This window comes from Strongylocentrotus purpuratus, unplaced genomic scaffold, assembly GCF_000002235.5.
Source record: "Strongylocentrotus purpuratus isolate Spur 01 unplaced genomic scaffold, Spur_5.0 spur5_scaffold_21, whole genome shotgun sequence".
NCBI classification, from domain to species: domain Eukaryota; kingdom Metazoa; phylum Echinodermata; class Echinoidea; order Camarodonta; family Strongylocentrotidae; genus Strongylocentrotus; species Strongylocentrotus purpuratus.
This window is the reverse complement of record NW_022145607.1, coordinates 24,686,700-24,709,678: the sequence shown is the minus strand read 5'-3', so window position 1 is coordinate 24,709,678 and position 22,979 is coordinate 24,686,700. Positions and strand designations below refer to the sequence as shown.

The 22,979-nt window shown below is 38.0% G+C and overlaps 2 protein-coding genes across 3 annotated transcripts in view; one reads left to right on the top strand and one right to left on the bottom strand.

Moving 5' to 3' along the window:
- The window catches only part of LOC105441718 (intersectin-1), a 34,712-nt gene extending 17,304 nt beyond the window's left edge, over nt 1–17,408 (bottom strand). Inside the window, exons 1-7 of one of the 2 annotated variants that reach the window (XM_030995458.1) lie at nt 17,240–17,408; nt 6,724–6,777; nt 5,605–5,685; nt 3,160–3,223; nt 2,299–2,468; nt 1,619–1,786; nt 1,171–1,240 (exon numbers count right to left, since the gene is read on the bottom strand). In XM_030995458.1, the coding sequence (XP_030851318.1) occupies nt 1,171–1,240; nt 1,619–1,786; nt 2,299–2,468; nt 3,160–3,223; nt 5,605–5,685; nt 6,724–6,751 (581 nt within the window). In that variant the 5' untranslated portion in view covers nt 6,752–6,777; nt 17,240–17,408. Of the gene's footprint in view, nt 1–1,170; nt 1,241–1,618; nt 1,787–2,298; nt 2,469–3,159; nt 3,224–5,604; nt 5,686–6,717; nt 6,778–17,239 lie in introns of both variants that reach the window. The other variant, XM_030995457.1, reaches the window with a different exon arrangement.
- Nucleotides 17,409–17,720: 312 nt separating this feature from the next.
- Nucleotides 17,721–22,979, top strand: part of LOC115918001 (quinone oxidoreductase-like protein 1) — a 48,618-nt gene continuing 43,359 nt past the window's right edge. The window contains exon 1 of the mRNA XM_030995455.1: nt 17,721–17,861. Within this exon, the coding sequence (XP_030851315.1) occupies nt 17,790–17,861 (72 nt within the window). The 5' untranslated portion in view covers nt 17,721–17,789. The remainder of the gene's footprint in view (nt 17,862–22,979) is intronic.

The window sequence follows — 22,979 nt, the reverse complement described above, 5'->3', positions numbered from 1 at the left end:
AATGTTTCCAGTTTTACAAATCTGAGATGCATGGCCCTAGGTGTTATCAGTGTCTGTGATATGATGTAATACTGAAGCCCTAACAAAGTTGTGCTTCAAAATGATCCAAAATGATCATGAAGTGCCTCAAAAAGTAAAATTCTTTAAGTGACCAGTTTTACCATACTTACTTTTTCCCAAAAGACTGTAGTGTTAAAAAAACTGTTGGAAAACGTTTTTTGAAATTTCGAATCCCAATCATAAATATCTTGATAATCAGACAGACGATCGGCTTGTAAAAGTCATGGGGTTCCCGACTGACCTAGAAGTTTATAATTATGATTGCAGCATGAGCTAAATCCAAAATAGTCTCTTATTCTGCAGCAGGTTCCCTGTGTATGTGAAGAGTATTTGTATTGAACAGCCTTGAACCAAGACTATGATGCAGTGTCATGCAGTAATGAGGGAGGCCAGCGAGCTACCTTGGAATATAGTGGTATTTTAGGCTGCCATAACCTCCAAGGGTCAACGACCTCATCGTCAATGGACGCATAAACCTGACAGGTGTTTTGAAGGCAAGTCTAATATTAACACATAATTACATGTACATGAACAACAATTATTAGTATTATCATTAGTATTGTTATTACATTTATAAAGCACCGTTTCTGATAGTAACCACGACAACGACAACAACACATATCAAAAACAACAATAACAATACATGCAGTATCATCATTGGTTGCACTTAAACCTGATAATTAGTTCAAAGGGAAGTCTAATATTAACAGGTAAGTAACAACATATACCATGAACAACAATAACAACAATAATACATTCAGTGTAACAGTATTGATTTGAGCAGTAGATTAACGCTTTGAAATTTGCCCATTGTTTGCAATGAGCAAATTTAAAACTTCCTATCCTACACTTAAAAAGTAGCGTTTTTGTTTTTGTGGCAATTCACCACGTCATAGCTGAACGAGCCTTAAAACAATCATTAAGATCATATAATAGTTAAAGCCCCACTGCACTACTTATAGCTACTTGCGCCCTCTATATAGCAAACAATGCATAATGGGTGACCATAGGTCCCCCATGATCCCCTTTTTCTTATGTTAATTGAGAGCTGATTTGATGAGATAGCCACTTGAGTCTTGCTTCTAGCAGATGTACGAGTGCCTTTCTTACCTCTCTGGAGAACCCTGAACCGTTCCTGCTCTTGCCATTGCATTCTGCTGGGCAGTACCTGCTCCAAAACCTGTGACAAAACAATTAAGATTGTGACAACATACATGTATACAGAAAAAAAAAGGAGTTCAGGAAAAATTTTCATAGAAATTACTATAGTATTGGGATGAGCTTAACAAAGAAACTTCCACCCGACAAAACCTGTAGAATATACAACAGAGATCATAGTTACACTGCACATGTGAGATGGTGGGTGAACATTTGACGTAAATGTAAATTGTTTGCAAGCATCAAATGTTTGTGAGAGGTTCAGATTCAAGAAAGTTTCATGCAGAAAAAAAACTAAATCGCAACTGACACAACACCGAATTTCTGGCTAATCCTGGTGATTGACAACACCTGTTATTTGGGTAAACACCTGAACGGTGTCTTTAATACCTATACATACCTCCCATATTAGGTGTTGGTCTGTTTGGTAGAGTGTTGAAGCCGCCTGGTTGCATCCCTGCACCTGGCATCCCCCCTGCACCTGGCATGCCTGCACCTGGCATCACCCCTACACCAGGCATCCCTCCTGCTGGCATGGCACCAAAGCCTTGCATTGGCCTCACCATTCCTGAGAAGAAAAGATACAGATGACAATGATAACAATGATGTAATTTAGAGAGAATTTCAACTAAAAAAACATGTTAACAATCTTTTATATGTTATTTGTTTGATTGCTAGAAAAGAAGAGATAAAGATGATGCTGATGGTAACAATGATAATGATGATGATAATAACCAACAAGAAAAATGATGTGATTTAGAGAGAATTTCAACTAAAAACATGTTCGCAATCTTTTAAAATAGCGGATTATTTGGCAAAAGAAAGTACAGAAGGGCAGGGATTTTAGGGTCACTGCCAATGAAAGCATTGAATAGAGCAAGGAAAAAAATAAACAGGGGCTTTGAGCAAATTAGCCCCCGAAATGCCATAAAGAGACCCGAAAGTCATAAAAGAGCCCCCAAAATTTGCATAGAGTTCAATGCAAAACAAATTAAAGAGTGTTATTTTCATGCAAGTAAGCTTGAAAAGTAGTCCCCAAAATAGTTAAAGTATTTTTTTCCCTGGAATAGAGCCACTCACCAATTGGTTGAACACCGAAGCCAGGCATTGCAGGGGCTGGAGCTTGCTTGAGACTCGCTGGTAGCGTCCTGGGGAGCTCTACCCTGCTCAGCTTCTTCTTGATGAGATACATGGCGATGGAGAACTCCAGCTTGTCAAGTTTGCCATCAGAGTTCATGTCAGACAACATCCTGTAAACACACATAGTGTGAAGCGAAGAGGTTTTAGAATATATATTATAAGATGATGATGTGGATCCTAATTAAATTATTAGTTAAGAGCGTAGACGTGACCAGGCATTTATTTTGCCTAACACGTAATTTTGATAATGACCGGCCATTAATAAAATAATGTTATAAATCATCATGTAAATTTTAAAAAAAAACATAATCTTATAAAACAAATAATATGCATCATTTTGTTCGGGTGTTAGTATAATTACCCACACTTGGTGCCTTAAAAAACAGTCCAAACACCTGAGGCGATAGTTAGACTGTTCCAAAGGAACCTCGTGTGGGTAATTCTTACTAATGCCCTCACTGCTGTGTATTATTTGTATATTAGTATGTCTCATAGCAAATGGAGCCTTCAATCAATCAGTCAGTCAATCAATCAGACAGTCGATAAATAATGGTCAGTCAATATCAAAAAGTCAAATTAGAGTGGGTGCTTGTAGACTAGGAGGGAGAGGAAGGAGGGAGAGGAAGGAGGGGAGAGAGGGAAAGGGGAAAAGGGGGGAAAAAGGAAGGGAGAGAGGGTGTGAGGGAAAAGGGGAGAGGGAGATAGGGAAGGAGGAGAGAGAGGGGGAGGGGGGGGGGGGGGGGGGGGGGGGGGGGAGGGTGAGAGAGAGAGAGAGAGAGAGAGAGAGAGAAAGAAACTCACCATATATGACCTAGTACTTGTTGTGGCAGCCCTGACTGCATGAAGAAACCTCTTGCAGCATCACCTGTAGAAAGTAGAAATTAAACATACATGTAATACATGAAATTTCTGCTTCCTATGATATGATTAGATACAGAGATAATTCATTCACCCTCACTTTATTCATTATCATTATTTTTTAATTATTTATGTCTTTTTTTCGCCTCCTATATTGTACAAGCATTGCTTTTTAATAGGTTCCTCATATTTCAAGTTATTGATTATTTACGGCCATCATTTTTTTTTTGTCATTACGCTTTATCTTGCTGACCTTGATAATACGTAAACTGTTATTTTGTGGAATGTGAAACAATAAAACAAAACAAACAAACAGATGATGAGCCCCACTTTATTACAAGCATTTGTTCAACCATGAAACCCAAGCACTTATATCATAAAAGCAATTACTGTAAAAAAAATAAAAAAATTACTACCTAAAAAAACAATTTTCAACAAAATGTCACTCATGTTGTCGAACAGATTTATGTAAATGAAATATACATCATTTTTTTTTATTTTGTTGTTGTTATGGTCACAGTGTAGACAACATGCACAGTGTATATGTACATCTCTTTGTTGGTAATTAGTATCTCATACAGAGTTAGTGCATTCATATTTCTCTCATGCAGGCATATAGAATATTTAACCTTTAATTAGCATCCTTTGTACATGTACACTAATGGTTTCAGGTCGCATACACCGTGTGCTTCATGACACTAATTAGTTATAAATCTGTGCGAAGCCAAAGGGGAGTAATCATGGATAATGGATGACTTCCTCCTCATCCATGTAGAGGTTTATATTCCATAAATAGATTACAAGCATGACAGGTAGAGAGAACCTTCTTTTAATGGACTTAAGTATTCCTTACTTTCTATTGACTGCCTTTGCTTTCCCCTGTCTTTTTACTTTGTCCCCTTGTTTTTCCCTTCCCTCTCTTTTTCTCTATAATACATTGTGTACATGTATCACAGATTGTATCCTCTACATCTTCCTTCACCCCCCCTGCCTGTCTCTAACTCGCTCCCTCTCTTTCTGTCTCTCTCTCTGTGTCTCTCTCCCTCTCTTTCTCTCTCTCTCTCTGACTCGCTTTCTCTCTCTGTCTCTCTCCATCTCTGCCTTTGTCTGTCTCCGTCTCTCTCTCTCTGTCTATCTCCCTCTCCACTTTATCCTTCCTTTCCTGAGCCCTTATGTACTTGAACCTTCTTCTCCTCTTTCCCCTTCAAGTCCATGTACAAATAATACCTCACTTCCAAACTGATTTTGGTATCTCCATCTCTGTCTGTCTCTCTGTCTGTCTCTCTGTGTCTGTCTGTCTGTCTGTCTGTCTCTCTCTCTCTCTCTCTCTCTCTCTCTCGTTGCATATTTTGTACAAATTTGCAGCAAAAGAGCCTCCTTCCCACATCTGTCCTATGCTACTACATGTACATTCTAAATCCGCATTACACTACCACGATTAATAATCATTCTTGATCAGAATGCAAGCGACTCCATTCTGTATTTTTCCAACAAGAATATACACTGAATTTTCAAAGCAGATCTGTTTGTACACTTTGCATTGATATTTTTAAAATAATATACATCAACCCTACAAGGAGAGGGGAAAAAAAATCATGAGGTGAACAAATGCTTTGTCCAGGAAATGAATAACTCTTATTGGTAACGTCAAACAGCATCACACACTCCTCACAAAACTTTGACCGAATTTGGACGATCAAGTTACAGACATCCAGTGCCTTATCAGTCAGACATCTGTCTAGTGTCTACGTATGGAGAAACCGATGCCCCTCGATCGCCTCAAGACTATTGGCTTCTACATCAGGATCATTCACAATGCAAGCAAAAACCATTGGATTTTCTCTCATTCTGGGATACTGCCTGAAGTTGCTAAGGAACTACCATAAACACAAAGGAAAACAATCAACTTTAAGATTGTGAGTTTTTTAACGACCGCCGAAAGTCTGCTGTTTTTTGCAGTGTAAATGCTCACTCTCGAAACACAGGTGAATTATTCCGGTTTTGGTCTAGTGACTGTCCTCGCTTCTGTGCTGTTGCATGCAGAGCAGCGATAAGTGGCGCATACGCACGACTCACCAAAAAACAGAATTATCAAACATCAACGTTTTTTCCTGTTGTTTTTTGCATGGGTGTAAATGGTAGTTCAAAAGAGTTTTTTTCCCGAAAGTAGTTTTTTTTTCTGCAATGTGAATGGGGCTATTGTAGGTTGATTGTGGAAAAGGACTGTGCAAAAATTGGAATTTCCACGTACATGAAGGCAGTACTGGCTGACAATGTATCAAGCTATTGCTTTTATATGTGTAAGACACATGTTACTTTCCTATGCACAGACACGTGTCACTTTGAAGAAAAACTTTGTCTAAATCCCATGTTGATGTGTTCACTCACCAGTAATGAAACCATTGACCGGCTTGAGCTGGTTGAATTGACTATCATGCTTGGCTCTGTCGTCTGCTGTTATCCTCCAGTCTGTATGTACGAGAGCAAAAAAGTAGCAAATGGTTAATAAATATTGGAGGGAAAAAAAGGGAAGAAGAAAGGCAGACAGAAAGACAGACAAATGACAGCATGAGAGAGAGAGAGAGAGAGAGAGAAAGAGAAAGAGAGAAGTGGAAATACAAGTGGATGTTGAAATGGTAGGATATACAACCTATTTTTTTTTAAAATGAGCTCTTACTAGTACAAACTACACTACACACAAAAAATATTTCAATGTTGTACACAATTAAATGTGAACACAGACTTCCTACAACCATGGACCTACTACAAACTTAGCAGATTATTCAGTTATAAACTGAGCAATGTGGAAGTTTGCATGTGGAGAAAAGAAAGTTGCGTAAAAGGAAACCACGTACTGCATGTGACTGATTTTATGCCACCCAAATTTCTATTTCTAATGACAAAGGGAAAGAAATGCATAGATGTATTATAAATACAGACATATAGGAGGTACTGTACATGTATTGTGGAAATGAATATCCAATTGGAGACTTCAATTCATAATTGTCTGAAGGAATCATTGCAGGGGAGAATAAACTTCCAACAGGACGGTGGCAAAAATTGCTTTCTGAAAAGATCACTGGATATTTCTGCTGGTCTTGGAATGATTAATGACGTTCATTTAAAAAATGTAAAAACCTGAAATTGCCTTTAAAAAAGATTACTGGTTAATCTTATTTGTAGAAATGGATTGATAAATGATAATCTTTTTCCTAGAATCAGAATAACATGTTCCTGCCTTTTGTAAAGATCACCGGATAAGATTTGGAATGATCAATGAAAACAATTAATTCAGAACCATAATGACCTGTTATAGCCATCTGATAAAAACACTGGACAATGAATACATTTTGACCAAATTGCTTTACTTACAAATGTAGCCTACCAACAAAGCAATTTAAGCTACTTCAGCGGCCTTTATAGTTTGGATCACTATATATAAAAATGTGCTAAAATTGGACTACAGGAATATAATTTGTTAATCTTTGATAGTAAACTTACCGGTACCTTGATGCATGCTCCCTCCTTGCATCATCCTGTGGTGGTAGAGTTTCCACGTACCTAGCATACACATGGTAGAAGATATCAATCAGTCATCAAGAATTATAATCAAGTTCAGTTTTGTTGAGATACACTGTACTTTCAGAGTTTTCAGCACTGATTGTACAGTACATGTACATGTATAATCCAGAGAGGTGATCAGAAGTCAAAATAGTGTTGAGATACTTCCATACAGCCTTTCAATGCACGATAACTGATATGGGCAGTGATTGTATAAGGTACAAGTGTGACTGCAGCATATGTCTACCCTTCTCTACACGTAAATTGCACTGACTTGGTAAGAAATGCATACATGTACACGTACTGTCGGTAGATATACATGTACGACCTAGATATATCACAGCTTCTGTGACTAATAGCAGGTTTCCACCTTCATAAATAGCTGTATGACGAAAACTTGTATCCTGGAGAAGGGGGGCTACTTCCCCCCCCCCCCCTCCATCTTTAATCACACAGGCCCATTAGCTAGATGTGTTAATTACTTTAAAACATTCATAGTACCCACTTCATCTGTTCAAATGCACAGCTTGTATCCTGTAAAGGGGGGGGGGGGGGGCTATTTTATCATACAGGCCTATAAGCTAGATTATTAAACTTTGAAAGTTTAATCACAATGTTGAGGTAAGTACACTGTACAGTGTATTAAAGCAACAATATGTGAAAGGGTCACTGATATGGACTTCAATAGTACTTAAACATGCAAATAGTGTTGAGTTGCACTCAAGTGTTGGAAGCCCCAGATTCAACAAAACTTTGTTGGCAAAATTTCACTTAAATTGTATCATGATGTGAAAGAGGATGTCAATGAAGACACACTTTTGCAAAGATTTCCCCCCCCCCCAAAAAAAAAAAAAAATGTGTTTGAAGACAAATGATGATAAAAGAATACACAATATTCTACTTTAAACACATTTGTTATTTTGTTTTTGAAAAATCCTTGCAGAAATTTGTTTTAAATAACATCCTCTCTCGCATTATAATACAATTTAAGTGAAATTTTGCAATCAAATTTTGGGGCTCCCAACACTTTAGAGGGGCTTTAGGGCTCTTACGCCATTCATGAATAAGAGCATTTAATCAAGTATTGAAGCCTCTTAATTGGCAATGCAGAGTAAATCTATAATCACTATTTTTTAGTATAAATTGGCAAATCCATTCTGATTGTTAGTTTAAATCTTCATTTAACTCTTTCATTTTAATAAGAAACACTTGTATTTTTTTCAAAGATATGAAAGAGTAGAAAATACAATTAATAGTTGCCACTTAGGGGAGGAAAAGCCGATTCATTTAGACCTTAAGAAAACTCTGAATTTCTACGTGGGGTAAAGACTGCATGCATGAGCTCTGAAATACGAATCTCCATGAACTTTACATCTATAACTGGAGCGTGTTCTTGGATCATTTGATGAAAGGAAGGAAACGTCTGGTTGGCCTTAAGTATAGAATGACTAATCTAAAGCTACATGTGTACATGTACATGTATCTAGAGGTGAAGGTGAAAAAGGGCCAACAAAAACAGAGAAGAGTCCGAGCGTGTATTAAAGTGTGTGTGGGTCAGTGATAACAACATCTTATACATGTAAATGCAGGCTCTTCAAATTCAATACATGTAACCACATGCAAGATCACATCTGTGAAGGTTCGTTAATCTGACAGACTTAAACGCACCATCAAAAAATCCTTACGAAATAAATCTGAACGATGATCTGACAAAAGAAATTAGCTGGAAGACCCCCATGAGCATGAATGGTAGTGGGTTCACAAGGTGAGAATACACGACTTTGTACAAAACCTCTTGGTACATTTTGGTACTTTTAGCTTTAGGCCTTCATGGTTGCAGAGCTAATAGTCTCAATTACATGGACATTAATACTACATGTATATCCTGTGTTAAAATCAATTGGTCCCAATCATGAAATACATGTATACTAACTGCTAAAGTGTCAATTTTGTTGAGTGTCCACTGGGTATCAAATGTTCTTCATAAAACTCGAAAGAGTTTAAAATGTGCTGCATGCTGCACATGTACACTGTATGCAAGAAACATTATGTGATACTGTGAGAAATATATCTTGGAATTACTCCTATTGGATTAAATGTACATAACAAAGAAAACAATATCTCCTAAGTTTGCAGTTACATGTACCTTGCTAGACATTCTCCCATGGGAGCTGCAATTTTTTATTACTGGTAGGTTTGATTAGGTTTGCACCTGCAAACTAGTGTGGAGGCTCTATTGAAGAGTTTCAATTTATAATAAATGCTACAATGTACTCTCCAGAGAGCTTGGATCCCCCTATCTATTCTACATAGCAAGGGGTTCAGAATCTAAATTATAAGCCTCTAAACAATCACTTTGTAATCAATAAGATTATTTAATCTCCTATCAATTGCTCATAAAAGACAAACATTTCAATCTCAAAATTTTTCCTCAAATTAAACAAAGCAATAGCCAGATTGTGTCATGACCATCTGTGACCAAATGCCATGAAAATATCCTGACCCAACTTTAGTTGCACTTGGACCATGGTACATGTATGCATTCAATAGTCATTTATGTACAAGAGTCTTGTGTGTGAAAGCTTGTATGTACATGATCTTTGACCTTAGGACATGACCTCCAACATCACTTGAATGTGAAGGTCCCCCTAATGCATTTATAACCAATGTTTGGTCTTAATCAGAGCGACAGAGGCAGACTCTAACGTCTCCATTAAGTACGTTAGGGTGCCCAGCTAATCTGTCCCATGCTACCCTACTGTCATAGGCTATCCCATTAGGGTGCTTTCCAGTGTCACACCATGCGACTCCTAATACGAGTTACATGTACTGGAGTGTAAAGTAGGCTTGAGTCGGTACGGTCGATCACACCGGGACCCGACCGTTGCCGTCGGGTCCCGGTTTCGTTTTTTGAGAACCGACGCTCCGAAAAAAAATAATGAAATATGTAAGAAATTGTAGTTTTGCACACCACTAAAATCAATCCACCTTAAAACTTTAGTATTTAATTGTTACCAATCATTTTCAAGCTCATCCTGAATCAATCCGAACTTCTGATATAAATATGGGTTGCAAAGGAGTTCGCCCCATGGCATGGGGTTGTTGTTGCCAGCTGCTAGCTAGCTACTGTACTGGCCGGGTCTCTCGGCAGGATTAATAAATCAGGTTGAAAGAAAAATTGATGTTTGAATAATAAAACGGCTTTCTAAAAAGTACTTCTTTACAACATACCAATCAAATAATTTTTAAAAGACAAAATAGATATTTTTTCTTTGATTTTGAACACCGCATGCTTCTTTTAAAAGCTGAAAATTACTTGGTAATCACAAGAAGTTTCGATATGGATAGCTGTTGCAAGGCAAGTTCAGACTAGTCTCGGAAAAATGCGCAGTGCTCCTCGTCATTAGCTGTAATGCGTGCCAGAACGAACCCAAACAAAGACGTGATCGTAACGAGAAAAAAATCATTAAAAACTACGAGAGCACAATTGGAAAGACAACAACTCAAAATTATCGTAAGAAGATACAAAACTTGGAGGAAGAATACAATAGTTGTCCAAGAAAAGCCACAGAAATAGTGATATTTAAGGAGTTACTATAGGTACAATCATTATCGGAATGGGCCTGCTGATATGTCCGAATTACACGTGTTTGAACACGAGGCTAGAATGAAACCAAATACCGCCCTCTACGGTAAAAAGCAGTATAACATAGGATTCGAGTATTTGCAGCAGGCCTTGCGATAAAAATGTACCCAGTTACTCCTCGATTATCACAATTTCTGTGGCATTTCTTGGGCGATTATTGAATTCTTTGTCCAAGTTATGTATCTGATTATGGTAATTTTGAGCAGTAGTTGTCTTTCCAATTGTGCTCGTAGTTTTTAATGATTTTTTTTCTCGTTACGATCACGTCTTTGTTCGGGTTCATTCTGGCACGCATTACAGCTAACGAGGAGCACTGCGCATTTTTCCGAGACTAGTCTGAACTTGCTTTGCAACAGCTATCCGTATCGAAACTTCTTGTGATTACCAAGTAATTTTCAGCTTTTAAAAAAAAGCATGCGATGTTTAAAATAAGAGATGAATATTTATTTTGTCTTTAAAAATTATATGATCGGTATATTGTAAAGAAGAATTTTTTAGAAAGCCGTTTTATTATTCTAACATTCATATTTTTGACCAGATTTATTCGACCTGCATAAATCAAACTGGCGGCTCGAATGTTGTCTTTCGATTTTTGCCTCAGTTTTTTTTAACTTTTAGAGGCACGATAATGGCACTAAACATCGCCAATCATGGATGAAAATAATGTCAAATGGAAAAATATACCGATCTGAGCCGAGGTATGCATGTGTTGATTTATTTGATAGACAAAAAAGGTCACTTTTAAGGGACATACTGATGATAATAATCATGATTTGCGCTTTTTATAGAGGCAAGTGACAAATCTTGCGAGCTGACTTCGGGACACCGGGTCCCGATCGGTGCGAGGCCGTCGGGACCCGGTTTATGAAAATCCCGACATGACTCAGGCCTAGTGTAAAGACCTTGCACAGCTCACGGTCTTAATCTAAGTGACAGAGGCAGACTCCATCTCCAGTATGTAAGTGTGCTCATCTTCTCTGTAAAAAAAATTAAATCTTCCCATGCTACCCCAATCGAGTGCTTTCGATTCTCACACCAAACGACTTCTACTACGAGTTACTGCAGCACAGAGACCTCGCACAGCTCACGCCCATTCCCTTTTAGTAAACGCTATCAATTTCTCACGACTGTAATTCTACATTATATGTCAGGTGACCCCTTTTTGCAACCATGTGACTTTTGATTCACCAAGGGCTAATCCGGACTGGCAAACTTGCACGGAGTATTGAGAGATATCATGATTTTGATCGGTTTTAAAAACAGACATTTATTTGTAACTGGCCTTACTGAGAGCAAAGGAGGTCTTTAGCATCATGCTTTGGCAGGGCTTAGCTGCCTCTCACCTTGGCATGCCTGGCACACTGCCGGCTGAAAAGCAACACCTTGCTTACCTTGTTTAAATGAGAAAAAGTTTGAATATATAATCTCTATTGCTTAGGCCTAAAATAAAAGATGTTGTATTGCCCTTTGCAACCGACCCTAAAATCTTGAAATCTACGGTCGGCTTAAACAAAATAACTGCTTTTAGAAGAAAAAATTGTGTATTAAAGCATTCTAAATTAAGATATATCAGCCAAAAGAGGGAGTAAAAAAAAGTTTTAAAAATTATTTAAAAAAAAAAAGATTTCCGACCGACCGATCCATGTTTTGGCACCTACATGTAAGGGCGTAGACCGAAAGCTTCAGTCTCTATACCGTCGGTTGTTCCACTGAGACTACGTCTGGCTCCACTAGACCTCCGGTTATAGAGACTGAACGATCGCCTATGCCAGCCTATGTTGAAGATATCACGGCTAGATTTTAGCCGTTAGGCCCCTCCCACAAACATGAACAAACTTGCCACGGCCGTATTGTTATGCCCCCAAAATCCCCCAAAATGTCATTTTACCTCGTGCATATCCAATTTTACATTAGGCCTAGGCTATAATACATCGGTTCCACTTACTAACTTGATTGAAATAATCCGTTTAATGGTCCCTTTTAAGGAAATTATGGGTCAAAATCGACATCCATGTTGAAAATCTTGCAAGCCGTGTTAAACTCTCGCTGCCGTCAATCTCATCCCTTCTAGTCTACGCCGAAGGCAAAATGATTATGAAGGAAAAACTGTGCGCCATCTACACGTTCGTAATGGCGTTATCACGAAGGAAAAACTGTGCGCCATCTACACGTTCGTAATGGCGTTATCACAGTTTTTTGTCGTCCGCTTTAGTTACGTTCATAATTATAATAATTCAACACTGCCAAGTCACTTGCCGGTGAGATTCTAAATTGTTTAGGATTACCCGAGGTAAGTACGATCATCCTTCAATTAAAAAGTAATTTGTTGTGTTATTCGACCTAGATCTGCCTCCGATTTAATTGTGTTCCTGAAGTTTTTAACCTTTTTACTCTTGCCCTGAACTGTCACTGGCTTGGAAAAATAGAAGTCAGACTTGGTCTAAATTAAAGTAGATCTAAATCTAGAGGTAGACTTAGTTTTCTTGTCAACAGTAGGGGCGCTAGTGCGAGAATGAGGATGGGCCGCATAAACGAGGATATCCTTGTAAATGCGTACAAAATCGCATCCTAAAAATAAGGATCGTCCTTATTATTACCGATCCGCGCGCTGGCAATGCGAAAAACGGATTCCGCGTAATAAAATAGCCCTTGCTCACCATCTACTTTTGATGGGTTGTCCGTCTTCCCGAGGATTTATCGTTCATAACACGAAAGTCTCTTAGCTGCGTAAGTGAGAAATGCATCATTCATGGCCTGGAGCATCATGGAATGCGTTTTTTTCGCATCGCCAACGATCATCCGCGAAAATGCGGACGATACTTATTTTTTAGGACAAGATTTGTCCGCGTTCACAAGGATATCATTGTTTATGCGGACGATCCTTATCATGCTTATTCTCGTAGTCTACCAGCGCCCTAGTAGACCTAGATCTAGACTCTAGTTCTAGACCTAGACCTAAGTTAACTGGTCAAAATAAAATTGTTCTTAAATTTCGGCACACTTGCACTTAAAATTTTGGCACATTTACAAGTTACTGTAGAAGGGTCTACTCTCTTGAAAAGTCTAAGTAATTTTAAGGATTATGATAATTCTTGTCAATTTCAAGTGAAATATAATATTTAACTAGACATATAATACTTGTTTGGAACAAGTATAGGTGGGCTGGTCAACTTAAATTTGAGACAAAATAGAGCAAAAATAACTGAAGCGAGATACTGCTTAAAAATTCTTAAAAAACAATATCATGTAGTTTCATGACGTGAACGAAATTCACCTACTATAGGGATAACGGAAATTATGAAATGTTTGACATGAGGCCTTTAATCGAGATTTTCACTATGATGACGTCATCAAAATAAAAAATAGTTATTACTGCGCTTGTAGAGAATTGTCTTAGCTACAACATATCGAAATTTTGAAGAAAATTGATCAATATTTACAGAGATACAATCAATTTTACATATTGCTGACGTAATAATATGCAAATTCGTATTTTGAGTTCCAAGGCCATTGTGATGATGTCACGATACACTTAATGGCCAAATGAGACATGAAATCATATCTCCGACTCATACTCTATCAGAATATGAAAAAAAATTGAGGATCTCGGTGCATTTCAAAGAGCTATAATGGATTTTGTATAGGCATGTTTTTGCCCATATATGCTACGTATTATAAGAGCTCGCGCGCACGGACATTTATCTTGAATGGACGCTCATCTTAATATTAATAGTCATAAAGAGATGAACATAGTATTAAATTGTTTAAACAAATATAGAATTTATCATGAAAGAAAAAAAATGGCGATTCTGCGTTGTGTAATGGTGTTACGCGCGAAAACGCGCACGCATGCGCGTGTGCGCGATTTTTTTATAAAATGCTTAAAATGACCTGAAACGTATGCAAAATAAATTAAAGACGATTTTGAGCATTTTAAAATTTTGCGCGCGCACTGACGCGCGGACGTACGCGCACGCGCGCGTTTTTTGTCCTGAAATTGTCCGGACTGATATTGACCTTGATCATGATAAATATGAATGAGAAATGACGTACCGTTATGAAAAGATGATCATGAGTAAATTTTCAGAAAATTTCAAAAAAATGGCGCCTAGATGACGTCATCAGTCAAGGTCAAGGTTGAAAAGTTTGCTGTGTTTTGTTCATATGCCTATACATATGTGTGTCAAATTTCAAGGTATTTGATTGAACCATTTTCAAATTATCTTGAACACAAAAAAGTGGGTAGAAATAAGAAAAACTAGACATATAATACTTGTTTGGAACAAGTATAGGTGGGCTGGTCAACTTAAATTTGAGACAAAATAGAGCAAAAATAAGCGAGATACTGCTTAAAAATTCTTAAAAAACAATATCATGTAGTTTCATGACGTGAACGAAATTCACCTACTATAGGGATAACGCAAATTATGAAATGTTTGACATGAGGCCTTTAATCGAGATTTTCACTATGATGACGTCATCAAAATGAAAAATGGTTATTGTCAAGCATGTAGAGAATTGTCTTAGCTACAACATATTGAAATTTTGAAGAAAATTGATCAATATTTACAGAGATACAATCAATTTTCCATAAATATGCTGACGTCATAATATGCAAATTCGTATTTTGAGTTCCAAGGCCATTGTGATGATGTCACGATACACTTAATGGCCAAATGAGACATGAAATCATATCTCCAACTCATACTCTATCAGAATATGGAAAACAAATTGAGGGTCTCGGTGCATTTCAAAGAGCTATAATGGATTTTGTATAGGCATGTTTTTGCCCATATATGCTATGTATTATAAGAGCTCGCGCGCACGGACATTTATCTTGAATGGACGCTCATCTTAATATTCATAGTCATAAAGAGATGAACATAGTATCAAATTGTTTAAACCAATATGGGATTTATCATGAAAGAAAAAAAATGGCGATTCTGTGTTGTGTAATGGTGTTACGCGCGAAAACGCGCACGCATGCGCGTGTGCGCGATTTTTTTATAAAATGCTTAAAATGACCTGAAACGTATGCAAAATAAATTTAAGACGATTTTGAGCATTTTAAAATTTTGCGCGCGCACTGACGCGCGGACGTACGCGCACGCGCGCGTTTTTTGTCCTGAAATTGTCCGGACTGATATTGACCTTGATCATGATAAATATGAATGAGAAATGGCCTTTTGTTATGAAGATATGACCATGAGTTGATTTTCAGAAAATTTCACAAAATGGCGCCTAGATGACGTCTTCAGTCAAGGTCATGGTTGAAAAAATTTCTGTGCTTTGTTCTAATGCCTATACATATGTGTGCTAAATTTCAAGGTATTTGATTGAACCATTTTCAAGTTATCTTGCTCACAAAAAAGTGGGTCGAAATAAGAAAAACTAGACATATAATACTTGTTTGGAACAAGTATAGGTGGGCTGGTCAACTAACATTTGAGACAAAATAGAGCAAAAATAAGCGACATACTGCTTACAAATTCTTAAAAGACAATATCATGTAGATTCATAACGTGAACTAAATTCACCTTCTATAGGCATAACACGCAAATTATGAAGTTTTTGACATGAGGCCTTTAATCAAAATTTTCACTATGATGACGTCATCAAAATGAAAAATGGTTATTACTGCGCTTGTAGAGAATTGTCTTAGCTACAACTCGAAATTTTGAAGAAAATTGATCAATATTTACAGAGATACAATCAATTTTACATAAATATGCTGACGTCATAATATGCAAATTCGTATTTTGAGTTCCAAGGCCATTGTGATGATGTCACGATACACTTAATGGCCAAACTAGACATGGAATCATATTTCCGACTCATACTCTATCTTAATATGAAAAAAATTGAGGATCCCGGTGCATTCCAAAGAGCTATAACGGATTTTGTATAGGCATGTTTTTGCCCATATATGCTATGTATTAAAAGACCTCGCGCGCACTGACAATTATCTTGAATTTACGCTCATCTTGTTAATAATGGTCATAAAGAGATAAACATGGAATCAAATTCCTTGAAAAAATATGAGAAATATCATGAAAGAAAAAAAAATGGCGATTCTATGTTTTTTAATGGTGTTACGCGCGAAAACGCGCGCGCATGCTCGTACGCGCGATTTTTTATAAAATGCTTAAAATGACCTGAAACGTATGCAAAATAAATTTAAGACGAATTTGAGCATTTAAAAATTTTGCGCGCGCACTGACGCGCAGACGTACGCGCACGCGCGCGTTTTTTGACCTGAAATTGACCGGACTGATATTGACCTTGATCGTGATAAATATGAATGAGAAATGAATTACCGTTATGAAAATATGATCATGAGTAAATTTTCAGAAAATTTCACAAAATGGCGCCTAGATGACGTCATCAGTCAAGGTCAAGGTTGAAAACTTTGCTGTGCCTTGTTCATATGCCTATACATATGTGTGCCAAATTTTAAGATATTTGATTGAGCCATTTTCAAATTATCTTGCTCACAAAAAAGTGGGTCGAAATAAGAAAAATAAATAATAAAGAAATAATAAAGGCAATTTTAACAAAATTATAAGGTGGTCTGTATTAGATACAGCCCACCTAATTATTAACTGCACAGACAGCATAGGGTCCAGCTAATTCATTCAAACAGTTATCACTGCACTCACACTCACAACTCATGCACATAATCTCAAGTGAAACAACAAACATGATGTGCACTTTACTTGCATTGCAACTTGCAAATCATGACATGACACGAATTAGTCTAGAATTTGTTAAGAATAGATGCAATAAATCAGAACATTCAATGGCAATCATACTCACCAGTAGTATATTGTAATATTAAAGAAAACAATGCGTTCAATGACAGTTCCCCCTCTTTAATAATAGCTAGACAAGATAAAAGTCACGATCTTGGAGTTTGATAGGCAATAGCGAAAAAAGACTCGCCCCATCTTACATGCAGGAAGTAATCAAGGCGCCCTTTATAAGAGCGCTATTGATTGGTCAGTTTCCGATTACTACCATTTCTCATACTGAGTTCAAGTCATAAGTTACTGAGTATATTCCACAAAGATATCTAATTTTATCATCTAAAAGGATAATTACATGATTAAAATATAATCCGCATTCACAAAACCATTAGAAAACACAAATTTTGCTCAAAAACTAGATGTTCTGCCACGCCCCTTTTATACAAACCAATAGGATACTGTGTTATAAATGCAGTAGTGAAACGCTTTAGATGTGACCTTTGACATTAATATCGTCTGCTTCTATTAAATGTGGAAATTTGATGCATTGATTGAGTACGTACGTAGGCCCTACACAGTCAACGTCAGATAGACTAGATCTAGTTGTAAACCAATTCATAATGAAATTTATTTATTGGTCTGTAACATTAGACGGCTCACTCGTCAAAAAGGAGCTTCTACTCGGGAACGATGTAAGTAGATAAAAATAGACTGTAGAGGTCTAGATCTATGGCAATAATTCACGGGAAGATTGATGATCTCACCAGTACAGTAGGGGCGCTGGTCCGAGAATGAGGATCGTCCTCATAAACGAGGATATCCTCATAAACGAAGACAAAATGTGTCCTCAAAAATAAGGGTCGTCTGCATTTTCGAGGACGTTTTTTTTCATCGGCTCTCTGGGGGTTTCATGTTACAGAACGGCCCGCTGGCGATGCCAAAAATGGATTCCCCGGGGGAAAATAACCCTAGACTAGTTGTCCGTCTACTTTTAAGGGTTGTCCGTCTTCCCAAGGATTTATTGCTCATAATGTGAAGGTCTCTGTACAAAGTCAATGTAAATTGCATCAAGAAAATCATTGCAGAATCCGTTTTTTGCATCGCCAATGCGCCGATCAAAAATATGAAACGTCTGCAAAAATGCAGACGGTCCTTATTTTTGAGGACGCATCGGTCAGTGTTAAAGAAGACGATCCTCGTTTATGAAGACGATCCTTATTCTCGGACCAGCGCCCCTGCTCACTCGCCTGCATGCATGGCGCGGCGTGCGGCGATAGGCTCGGTCGCGGGCGCGGGCTCGGGTGCCGCCCTCAAGGCTCAAACTTCATTGCCCCTTGGCCTTGGAAACTATGGAGTTCGGGCTTCGCTAGCTGGCACTCGTACAGACTAGGAGAACAGAGGATGTTGGAAAGCGTAGAAAGACGTGCAACAAAGATTATTCCTGGCCTGAGAAATTTATCTTGCCAGGAGCGCTTGACCAAACTCAAATTAGGTCTACCAACTCTTGTTCACCGGCGTAGTCGTAGAAGGGGGGACATGATCAATGTGTATGGTGGTGTGACCAAAGTTCGCGCGTGACCAAAGTTCGCGTACTAACACTAAAAGCGCTTATAACAGCAGAACGATACGCGATGCCTGTGTGGGACTGAGACAACGAAATCTTTGAGCACCGTCGACAACTCCAAAGTTCAAAATGCGACATAAAAATGTGAATAAGCTAGCTTTTTCACGCTTTTTATCATAACAAATTGTGTTTTTTTTATATGAAAATCAGTTTATTAGAGGGATCGACTCCGAAAAATAATGATAAAATTCCAATTTCTTACGCAAAAAACGGAACCTGCGCGCCTGCTTCCACCGTATCTGTGTTTGTGAATTTCAATGAATCTATGGGTTTCGTTATAGAATACAAATTTAAAAGGGGAAAGTGGAGAGACAGAGAGAAAAGAGCGCGAACTCGTGAATGGCTGACATATAAAAAGGAGACACATGATATTTTTTTCAAACAAACAAATGGCATGCAGATAGGGACTACATTGTCATTAACACATAAACATTGAAAAATATTGTCTTTTTTTTGCAAAATTTAACAAGGGTATTTTTATCGGGCAATATTTCAATGATAGAGAGAAATTATTATCTTTTTCAAAGTTTCAATATAAAGTTCGGCTTCTGACTGAGACTACGTAACTTTTTGGAATGTTTACATATAATAAAGCCCATCACAAGAGGGCAGTAAATATCATGCGCGAACTTAGGTCACACTTTTTGACGGACGTCGGTAGTGGTAAGGCTTCCGATATTCTCGTCTTATCATTGATTTGAAGGAAATAAAGCATTGGAATGTTATATAATCTGATTATATGATAAATTACGAATCTTATGACGTATGGAACATGATATATGTTGATCTGGATTTTTTGTAATTTGCAAGAAAAGAAAAATATCCGCGAACTTTGGGCACCCCTTCATACAGTACTTGAATGGCTTGTACAATGTGCAAGAGATTCCCTTTAAGTTGAGTACAGAAGATAGAACTTGAGGTCACTCTGGGAAACTGGAAAAGAAATATTCAAGACTAGATATCAGAATATACTTTTTTTAGCAATAGAGGGGGTCCAGACAACTCGCCACAAAGACAACCCGCCCCAGGCAAGACAACCCGCCACAATACCCTGGACATCTCGCCACAATACCCTGGACAACTCGCCACAGGCGAGTTGTCCAGGGTGGGGTGCCTTTTCGGACAACTCGCCACACTTTTTTCCCCTCATGATTTCTAGATCTAAAATCCCTCATCGTCATGATCTTCATGATCTTAGATGAAATTGTCATTTTATGTATTCATTATTCTTTTATAAACACAGCATTGACAGGAAACATGGAAATTGTGAGTATTTTGAGAGCTGTTCTAAAGATTAAAGATGATTTTCCTTGCGCTTGCAACAAGACCTGCAACAAGAATCTATTTTGGACTGTGCAAAACTAACCTAGAAGATCTAGAAATAAACCACATTTCAATTTTATTTCGCAGGTCAACTGCCCACTCCCCCATCAGGACGCCAGTGCTTCCAGTAGGGTGTCTGATCGCGCACCCGATGTTGTGTGCTAAAATACTTCCCATAGAGATTGCACACATCCCTATGCAGTCTACGTGCATTGCGCGACCATGAAATTTGGTCAATGATTTTATGAAAAAAATTCAAACCTTTGGGGCTTGTGATCCTGAAGGTGAAACTCAATAAATGAGGTGTCATATGAAAGAGCAGGTTTTTCTCCATATTCCCCAAGGGGGCGCACCCCCGAAATTCTAAAAATATCTTTGTCAAAACAGCGATTTAAATGTTGTTTGCATCCTAGCTCCAAAATTTGCCACTTTCCTGAGCTGCGCCCCCCGGGCCTATGTCCGGCTAGACGTAAGGAAAATATGTATATGTATGAACTTATTTTTTCGCTAGCCCCAAGAGATCACTCGCCCCAACAGTTTAAAAATACCCTTCCCACATTTTTGGAATCAGCTAATTAGGGAGGCGTGAGCTCCGCTCAGTCCAAACCATGGTTACATCGCGTAACATCTGCGCGAATAGTAAATGAAAGTATGGATAGCTGTTCGCTGCGTTGTCTCCGCGATATTGCCATTGACTATAACGTGTATTCACTTCCGGGTTCTATGGCGCGAACGTACTAGTCAATGGCACATATCGCGGAGACAGCGTGGCTCAAGCTGCAAGTCTCGCATTGGCTTAGCAACATGCGTACGATATGCATACACTTGCATATCGCGCGATACAGCTGTTTGTCTGAATTTAGCAAAACAACAACACTCTGCGTGGACGTCTTTTTCGTCGATTTTGACCAAAATGATATGAATATACCAGCGTTTTGGAGGGGCTGTATCTTTTGATAGAAACATCGGTGAGACTTGAAATTTGAAATGTATTATTCTGATTACATTTTTTATTCAAATAACAAACAAAAATGGTGAAAAACGATCCCAAATTGAAAATTGAAAAATCGTTCAGACACCCTACTTCCAGTACCCTTTCATGAATTCCTAGTTTTTCCTACCATTAAAAATTATCAGAAGGGAAAAGGATAAAGGGGGCACTTTAGGGGAACCTGAAAAAGTGGGGGCACAGTGTCCCCCCTCCCAATGAAGAATGCCGCCTCTGACGAAACTAACACAGAAAATCTAGAAATAAATCACATTTCAATTTTATTTCGCGGGTCAAATAACCATCCCCCCCCCCCCCATCAGTACGCCAGTGCTTCCAGTATCCTGTGACCATTAAACAATTTCTGAGACAGAAAAATGCAGCTGCTATAAGCCTCTAGATGTAAATACCGAGAAGTTATCGCAATGATCTGGCGATCGTATGCCTTCGGTTTGTCAAAAATATATTATTGTTGCAAGGGAAGTCAGCTTTTATATTCTCTATTCTTTGTAAAGACTGTGTTTATAAAAGCACGAAAATCATGAAAAATGATAATTTCATCTAAGACGAGGGATTTTAGATCTAGAAATCATGAGGGGAAAAAAGGGTGGCGAGTTGTCCGAAAAGGCACCCCACCCTGGACAACTCGCCTGTGGCGAGTTGTCCTGAGTATTGTGGCGAGATGTCCAGGGTATTGTGGCGGGTTGTCTTGGGGCTGGTTGTCTTTGTGGCGAGTTGTCTGGAATTCCAATAGAGTCGTGGAGCTGTGGAACGTTCTCCCAGAAAGCGTTGTGGTAGCTGAGTCGGTAAACTCGTTTAAGAATAGACTTGATAGTCACTGGTCAAAGAATGCTAGCCTTCTGTATGAGCCGGTCTAGGTGTTGTCTGTTGTTTTATGTTATTACACGTCAACCTCCTCCCTCCACAAATCGCAGTTACCATGGAAGAATCCTGGATCGATGAACAGGCTTAGACCTACAACATTGTATATTAAAGTAAAGTAAGTAAAAGTAACATCCTGACTAAGGAGTTATGACACCTCTGACACTGTCGTATCTCTGTCATAACTATTTAGTCGATGGGCAGCGCCACAGCACGCAAGCCATAGTTTGAAGTGTATTCTTTAGTTTTGAGACCCATATTTCTTTCGAGATCTTCAAATGTGTAAAATGAATAGTTTAAAACATGTTTTTTTAACGTTTGGAATGTTGAAGTTTTGTCATTTGATTATCAACTGACACCTAAAACATTGGACACAAACTTCATTACATCATATTTTTCTAAGAATAATATATTGGTGTATTTTTATAAACTATCAAACGAAAATATCCGGGGGGTGCCCATCTCAAGAACAAAACTGATTCAGGGGTGATCGGATAATAATTTCCGATCGCCGATCAATTAAAATGATCAGAAAAAAATCGGCAGAAAATATCAAGTTTTTGGCTATCAAATGCTTTAAAAAAAATCATAGCTGGGATTATTTTCTCATGTGGAGTTGTTTGAGACCATGTTTGTTGATATTTAGTGCCTTTTCATGACTTTGAAATTAATAATATTGGTCTAAGAGCAGAGGCAAAACATGCGGGCCGCCATCTTGGATTATAATGCATACATTATAATCCAAGATGGTGGCCCGCCGCATGTTTTGCCTCTGCTCTTAGACCAATATTATTAATTTTAAAGTCATGAAAAGGTCTTTTTTTCTTTCTTTTTTTTTTCAAGCATGAGCGCCTCCTCATTTACATAAATTCCAAATTTCCAACCCACTCTAGGTATCAATAAGAAATTATATATACAGCAAGGCTGAAATAAAAAGGGCTATCTCAACCCTTATTGTATGTTTTTTTTTCTTCATTTTTATCATTATTTCTT